An 8,685-nucleotide genomic window follows, 5' to 3' on the forward strand; every position below is an offset into this window, starting at 1 on the left:
GCTACTAATGCCTATTCTTGCTAGTTTAACAATAGATATAATGCTTCATTAAATATATTTTATAATTCTGCAATAACCCAGTAATAGATTTGTTGGTACTGGTTTCTTATCACCCAGCATACGTATACTGTAACAAACAAAATCACATACTGCTACAGTGTATACTGCAAATTATATGAAGTAAATCCATGTACCAGATGGTCACAAAATAATGTATGTGATACTTTATGGACACCTGAAATGCATTAGTTTTTGTACGATACGTTTATCCCCAGCTGTAACAGCTTATGGGAAAAGAATACACAATTTAATAAACCTTAATGTTGTATAGGTGCCAGAATACGATTGTTTTGCCTCAAAATGTATGACATCTATGTTACTGTGTAACCAAACATACAAGTTATAGTATTCCTTCTATTAAGGTTTATAACCCGCTTACCTTGGTGCAACGGATTTGCTTATAGATTTCGGTCTGCTGCCTTATGCGAAATTCTAGGTCAGACACCTGAGCTTGTAACCAGGTCCAGCGGCAGATGATGGCTGCCCTTTCAACTGCCCACCTCCAGTCTGAACGCTCACTAACCCTGGAGGAAAAACAAAATTAAAATAGGACATTTGTACAAGTGCACAATTATGCATTTAAAGTTACAAAAACTTAAAAGAAGTTAATAAACGCAGTAATATTTTACTGGTTGCAATAAAAGAGGAACCAATAGTGCAGCAGGTGAGATCAGGAAAATGCTTAGTTATATAAGAAGTAATAAAGGGATAGTATAGTCAAAATTAAACTTTTATGATTCAGATAGAAGATGCAATTTAAAAAAAATTCTAATTTACTCCTATTATCAAATTTTCTTCGTTCTCTTGATATCTTTATTTTAAAAGCTGGAATGTAAGCTTAGAAGCCAGCCCATTTTTGGTTCAGCATCTGGATAGCGCTTGGAGATTAGTGTCTAAATGTAGCCATCCAATCAGCAAGTGCTATCCAGGTTCTGAACCAAAAATGGGATGGCTCCTAGACTTATTTTTCAGCTTTTTTAAATAAAGATACCAAGAGAACAAAGAAAAATTAATAGGAGTAAATTAGAAAGTTGCTTAAAATTGCATGCTTTGAATCATGGATGTTAATTTTTGACTAGACTATCCCTTTAAAAGGACAAAAAGTGAGGTTCTCCAATTTACACATCACAAGCTGTGGTCTCAAACTGCACCATATATACCAATTACACCTATCTCCATGGGGATATGAACAAGGGGTGATGGTCAGGTCAATGTATAGTAGGTTTACTATTTGCTTACATAGAAAGTGTTTGATATGAAGAGGAACAAATACTGTAGGGGAACTCAAGAGTGCCTCTGGTATGAAGGCGGCTAACCTGACAAAAGAATATAAAACTAACAAATGCATTTCCTAATAAACACGCATAAGCAAAAGGTTACACCCGCTTCAGTGATCACTTTTACTAATAAGCACATATCTTATATGTCTCATGCACCGCCATTCAGACTCTGCCACTATTCATCAACAAAGATGCAAACTTATCGCCAGCGCAACATAAGCTCTTCAGGTCATCGTTTGATGGAGAGTGCACAAGGCATATCTAGAGCACAGTAAATGCGATCACTATAGCAGAAATAACCTTCACGAAAATTACAGTGGGAAGAAGACCGCTACAATCTCACTTGCACTCATTAGGTAAATACAAAAAAGATGGGTACTTAGGATTTTTATGCTGCATTGTAGACAGAATGAGACAACACTAAGTCTGCAAGTTAAAATAAGTCTTTTGTATAAAAACTTGTTTAGAGAAACAAAACACTTCAATATAAGGAGATTTTTTATATAGATCTGCGCGTTACTATGTGCAAGGCACACAAACGTAGTAAATGTCACCCTGCACCGCATGATTACAGAAGACTGAAGGCTTTGCTAAGATAAGCTGCTCAGTTCTATACAGAAAATGACACTTTAGCAGAGCAAATACTGGATGTTCACAAGCAGATAGGGAACAATATGAAGCAAATCATTCAAGTCACCAGGTTACCGAGCTACATCTGAATGCTAAAGGCAACGTCAATTTAATTCCCAATAAAATGCTCAATTACACTTTGCAATGAACGTTCGTCGTGCCCACTAATTCCATACTCTAAAGTTTAATTTCTTCCCACTGCCCACAAAAAGGTGAAGTGTAAACTCCGCTTTATAGCAGCAGCACTGCAAATGTAGACTATAACAAATGCATCTTTAAATAGGGACAGCAAAAACCTTGAGATTCTTATATAAAATATTTAGTTATGTGTAATGAAACAATGTTGCAATATACTTTCATCATTTCACCACCGTTTCATGTAATTTAGCTCTGAAAACTGAGGATTTTCCAATTCCCATAACATGAAATGCACCCTGCTTCATAGCAGCCCCTGACTATCAGATGCAACTGCAAAACAGCGCAGTCTAACGTTATGACAGTGACTATTGGGAGGAACAGATAGGGCAACAGAACAAGCTGGAGTGTTACAGGTCACTACAGAGAGAGTACAGACTAGCTGAGTATCTCACAAGTGTCACCAACCCAAAGCACAGACAGATACTCACTAAATACAGAATCTCTGACCACCAGCTGGAAATAGAGACTGGCAGATATCAGGCACAATGGAGACCCAGGGCAGCCAGACAATGTGCACAGTGTGACAGTGGGGACATAGAGACTGAAGCGCACTTTCTCTTGTACTGTACAAGATACAAACCCTTAAAGGACCAGTCAACACATTAGATTTGCATAATCAACAAATGCAAGATAACAAGACAATGCAATAGCACTTAGTCTGAACTTCAAATGAGTAGTAGCTTTTTTTATAACAAATTTCAAAGTTATGTATATTTCCACTCCCCTTGTACCATGTGATAACAATCAGCCAAACACAAATGCATATACATATAGTCTGAATTCTTGCACATGCTCAGTAGGAACTGGTGACTCAAAAATTTGTAAATATAAAAGACTGTGCACATTTTTTTAATGGAAGTAAATTGGAAAGTTGTTTAAAATGACATGCTGTATCTGAATCATGAAATTTTTATTTAACCTGTGTGTCCCGTTAAGGGATAAATACTTCCCAAAAATAATGAAAGAAATAGGACTTCCCACAGATGTTGGAACAAGAAAACAGAATTTATGCTTACCTGATAAATTACTTTCTCCAACGTTGTGTCCGGTCCACGGCGTCATCCTTACTTGTGGGAATATCTCTTCCCCAACAGGAAATGGCAAAGAGTCCCAGCAAAGCTGGCCATATAGTCCCTCCTAGGCTCCGCCCACCCCAGTCATTCGACCAACGGACAGGAGGAAAAATATAGGAGAAACCATATGGTACTGTGGTGACTGTAGTTAGAGAAAATAATTCATCAGACCTGATTAAAAAACCAGGGCGGGCCGTGGACCGGACACACCGTTGGAGAAAGTAATTTATCAGGTAAGCATAAATTCTGTTTTCTCCAACATTGGTGTGTCCGGTCCACGGCGTCATCCTTACTTGTGGGAACCAATACCAAAGCTTTAGGACACGGATGAAGGGAGGGAGCAAATCAGGTTACCTAAACGGAAGGCACCACGGCTTGCAAAACCTTTCTCCCAAAAATAGCCTCCGAAGAAGCAAAAGTATCAAATTTGTAAAATTTGGCAAAAGTGTGCAGTGAAGACAAAGTCGCTGCCTTACATATCTGATCAACAGAAGCCTCGTTCTTGAAGGCCCATGTGGAAGCCACAGCCCTAGTGGAGTGAGCTGTGATTCTTTCAGGAGGCTGCCGTCCGGCAGTCTCGTAAGCCAATCGGATGATGCTTTTAAGCCAAAAGGAAAGACAGGTAGAAGTAGCTTTTTGACCTCTCCTTTTACCAGAATAGATGACAAACAGAGAAGATGTTTGTCTGAAATCTTTTGTAGCTTCTAAATAGAATTTTAGAGCACGGACTACGTCCAAATTGTGTAACAAACGTTCCTTCTTTGAAACTGGATTCGGACACAAAGAAGGTACAACTATCTCCTGGTTAATATTTTTGTTAGAAACAACCTTTGGAAGAAAACCAGGCTTAGTACGCAAAACCACCTTATCTGCATGGAACACCAGATAGGGCGGAGAACACTGCAGAGCAGATAACTCTGAAACTCTTCTAGCAGAAGAAATAGCAACCAAAAACAAAACTTTCCAAGATAATTTAATATCTATGGAATGTAGAGGTTCAAACGGAACCCCTTGGAGAACTGAAAGAACTAGATTTAAACTCCAGGGAGGAGTCAAAGGTCTGTAAACAGGCTTGATCCTAACCAGAGCCTGAACAAATGCTTGAACATCTGGCATAGCTGCCAGTCGTTTGTGTAGTAAGACAGATAAAGCAGAAATCTGTCCCTTTAGAGAACTCACAGATAATCCTTTATCCAAACCTTCTTGCAGAAAGGAAAGAATCTTAGGAATTTTTATCTTATTCCAAGGGAATCCCTTGGATTCACACCAGCAGATATATATCCCCCCCCCCCGGATGGAATGTCTGACGACTCAGATAATCCGCTTCCCAGTTTTCCACACCTGGGATGTGGATCGCAGATAGATGGCAGGAGTGATTCTCCGCCCCATTGTATTATTTTGGTTACTTCTTTCATCGCCAGGGAACTCCTTGTTCCCCCCTGATGATTGATATACGCAACAGTCGTCATGTTGTCTGATTGGAATCTTATGAATCTGGCCTTTGCAAGCTGAGGCCAAGCCCTGAGAGCATTGAATATTGCTTAGTTCCAGAATGTTTATCGGGAGAAGAGACTCTTCCCGAGACCATAGTCCCTGAGCTTTCAGGGATTCCCAGACCGCAACCCAGCCCACTAGACTGGCGTCTGTCGTGACAATGACCCACTCTGGTCTGCGGAAGCTCATTCCCTGGGATAGGTGGTCCAGGGATATCCACCAACGGAGTGAATCTCTGGTCTTCTGATCTACTTGAATCACTGGAGACAAGTCTGTATAGTCCCCATTCCACTGTTTCAGCATGCACAGTTGTAATGGTCTTAGATGAATTTGCGCAAAGGGAACTATGTCCATTGCTGCAACCATCAACCCTACTACTTCCATGCACTGAGCTATGGAAGGACGTGGAAGAGAATGAAGAACTTGACAAGCGCTTAGAAGTTTTGACTTTCTGACATCTGTCAGAAAGATCCTCATTTCTAAGGAATCTATTATTGTTCCCAAGAAGGGAACTCTTGTTGACGGAGACAGAGAACTTTTTTTCTATGTTCACCTTCCATCCGTGAGATCTGAGAAAGGCCAGAACGATGTCTGTATGAGCCTTTGCTTTTGAAAGGGACGACGCTTGTATTAGAATGTCGTCCAAGTATGGTACTACTGCAATGCCCCTCGGTCTTAGAACCGCTAGAAGGGACCCGAGTACCTTTGTGAAAATCCTTGGAGCAGTGGCTAATCCGAATGGGAGGGCCACAAACTGGTAATGTTTGTCCAGAAAGGCGAACCTTAGGAACTGATGATGTTCTTTGTGGATAGGAATATGTAGGTACGCATCCTTTAGATCCACGGCAGTCATAAACTGAACTTCCTGGATAGTGGGTAGAATCGTTCGAATGGTTTCCATTTTGAACGATGGTACCCTGAGAAATTTGTTTAGGATCTTTAAATCCAGAATTGGTCTGAAGGTTCCCTCTTTTTTGGGAACTACGAACAGATTTGAGTAAAATCCCATTCCTTGTTCCATCATTGGAACTGGGTGTATCACTCCCATCTTTAACAGGTCTTCTACACAATGTAAGAACGCCTGTCTCTTTATTTGGTTTGAGGATAAGTGAGACATGTGGAACCTTCCCCATGGGGGTAGTTCCTTGAATTCCAGAAGATAACTCTGAGAAACTATTTCTAGCGACCAGGGATCCTGAACCTCTCTTGCCCAAGCCTGAGCAAAGAGAGAGAGTCTGCCCCCCACTAGATCCGGTCCCGGATCGGGGGCTACACCTTCATGCTGTTTTGTTAGCGGTAGCAGGCTTCTTGGTCTGCTTACCCTTGTTCCAGCCTTGCATCGGTTTCCAGGCTGGTTTGGACTGTGAGGCATTACCCTCTTGCTTAGAGGATGCAGAATTAGAGGCCGGTCCGTTCCTGAAATTACGAAAGGAGCGAAAATTAGACTTATTCTTGGCCTTGAAAGGCCTATCTTGTGGGAGGGCGTGACCCTTTCCCCCAGTGATGTCTGAGATAATCTCTTTCAATTCTGGTCCAAAGAGAGCTTTACCCTTTAAGGGGATGTTAAGCAATTTTGTCTTGGATGATACATCCGCTGACCAAGACTTTAGCCAAAGCGCTCTGCGCGCCACAATTGCAAACCCTGAATTTTTCGCCGCTAATCTAGCTAATTGCAAAGCGGCATCTAAAATAAAAGAATTAGCCAACTTAAGTGCGTGAACTCTGTCCATAACCTCCTCATATGGAGTCTCTCTACTGAGCGACTTTTCTAGTTCCTCGAACCAGAACCACGCTGCTGTAGTTACAGGAACAATGCACGAAATGGGTTGTAGAAGATAACCTTGCTGTACAAAAATCTTTTTAAGCAAACCTTCCAATTTTTTATCCATAGGATCTTTGAAAGCACAACTATCCTCGATAGGAATAGTAGTGCGCTTGTTTAGAGTAGAAACTGCCCCCTCGACCTTAGGGACTTTCTGCCATAAGTCCTTTCTGGGGTCGACCATAGGAAATAATTTCTTAAATATAGGAGGGGGAACAAAAGGTATGCCGGGCTTCTCCCACTCCTTATTCACTATGTCCGCCACCCGCTTGGGTATAGGAAAAACGTCGGGGTGCACCGGAACCTCTAGGAACTTGTCCATCTTGCATAATTTTTCTGGAATGACCAAGTTGTCACAATCATCCAGAGTAGATAACACCTCCTTAAGCAGTGCGCAGAGATGTTCTAATTTAAATTTAAATGTCACAACATCAGGTTCAGCCTATTGAGAAATTTTTCCTGAATCTGAAATTTCCACATCTGACAAAACCTCCCTCATGGCCCCTTCAGATTGGTGTGAGGGTATGACAGAACAATTATCATCAGCTCCCTCATGCTCTTCAGTGTTTAAAACAGAGCAATCGCGCTTTCTTTGATATGCAGGCATTTTGGATAAAATATTTGCTATGGAGTTATCCATTACAGCCGTCAATTGTTGCATGGTAATAAGCATTGGCGCGCTAGAAGTACTAGGGGCCTCCTGCGTGGGCAAAACTGGCGTAGACACAGAAGGAGATGATGTAGAACCATGTCTACTCCCTTCATCTGAGGAATCATCTTGGGCAATTTCATTATCTGTGGCAGTACTGTCCTTACTTTGTTTGGACGCTATGGCACAATTATCACACAATTTTGAAGGGGGAGACACATTGGCTTTCATACATATAGAACATAGCTTATCTGAAGGCACAGACATGTTAAACAGGCTTAAACTTGTCAATAAAGCACAAAAACCGTTTTAAAACAAAACCGTTACTGTCTCTTTAAATTTTAAACAGAGCACACTTTATTACTGAATATGTGAAAAAATATGAAGGAATTTTTCAAAAATTACAAAAATTTCACCACAGTGTCTTAAAGCATTAAAAGTATTGCACACCAATTTTCAGAGCTTTAACCCTTAAAATAACGAAACCGGAGCCGGTTACAGATTTAACCCCTATACAGTCCCAGCTACAGCCTTTGCTGTGACTTTACCAAGCCCAGAGGGGAATACGATACCAAATGACGCCTTCTAGGAACTTTTCCAACTACTTTCAGGTCCTCACACATGCATCTGCATGTCTTGCTCTCAAAAACAACTGTGCAGTAATGGCGCGAAAATGAGGCTCAGCCTACAACTGGAAGGCCCTTCCTGACTGGAAAAGGTGTCTAACAGTGCCTGACGTTAAAAAACGTTCCCCAAGTTTATAAGTGTGAATTATCAGCATAAACATGTATAAAATGTCCAAATAAAGCAATCGATTTAGCCCATAAAAGTGTCTACCAGTTTTATAGCCCATATTAAGCCCTTTATTCTGTTTGAGACTAAGAAAATGGCTTACCGGTCCCCATGAGGGGAAATGACAGCCTTCCAGCATTACACAGTCTTGTTAGAAATATGGCTAGTCATACCTTAAGCAGAAAAGTCTGCTAACTGTTTCCCCCAACTGAAGTTACTTCATCTCAACAGTCCTATGTGGAAACAGCAATCGATTTTAGTCACTGTGCTAAAATCATCTTCCTCTCACAAACAGAAATCTTCATCTTTTTCTGTTTCAGAGTAAATAGTACATACCAGCACTATTTTAAAATAACAAACTCTTGATAGTAGAATAAAAAAAAACTACAACTAAACACCACATACTCTTAACCATCTCCGTGGAGATGTTGCCTGTGCAACGGCAAAGAGAATGACTGGGGTGGGCGGAGCCTAGGAGGGACTATATGGCCAGCTTTGCTGGGACTCTTTGCCATTTCCTGTTGGGGAAGAGATATTCCCACAAGTAAGGATGACGCCGTGGACCGGACACACCGTTGGAGAAAGACTATGTGTAATCTTAGGAGAAAAAAACAAAGCTACAAGGATAGTAGCAAAATATGTAGCAGACTGTCACATGACCAGAACCCCCAATCAGATTAAATGAAC

General features: G+C 41.0%; 1 protein-coding gene across 1 annotated transcript in view; it reads right to left on the minus strand.

Moving 5' to 3' along the window:
- KANSL1 (KAT8 regulatory NSL complex subunit 1) overlaps positions 1 to 8,685 on the minus strand; it is a gene marked incomplete in the record, with an annotated part of 533,970 nt that overhangs the window by 429,936 nt on the left and 95,349 nt on the right. Inside the window, 1 exon segment of the mRNA XM_053713685.1 lies at positions 440 to 584. Coding sequence (XP_053569660.1) covers positions 440 to 584 — 145 coding nt within the window.

Source organism: Bombina bombina, chromosome 5 (genome assembly GCF_027579735.1).
Source record: "Bombina bombina isolate aBomBom1 chromosome 5, aBomBom1.pri, whole genome shotgun sequence".
Taxonomy (NCBI): domain Eukaryota; kingdom Metazoa; phylum Chordata; class Amphibia; order Anura; family Bombinatoridae; genus Bombina; species Bombina bombina.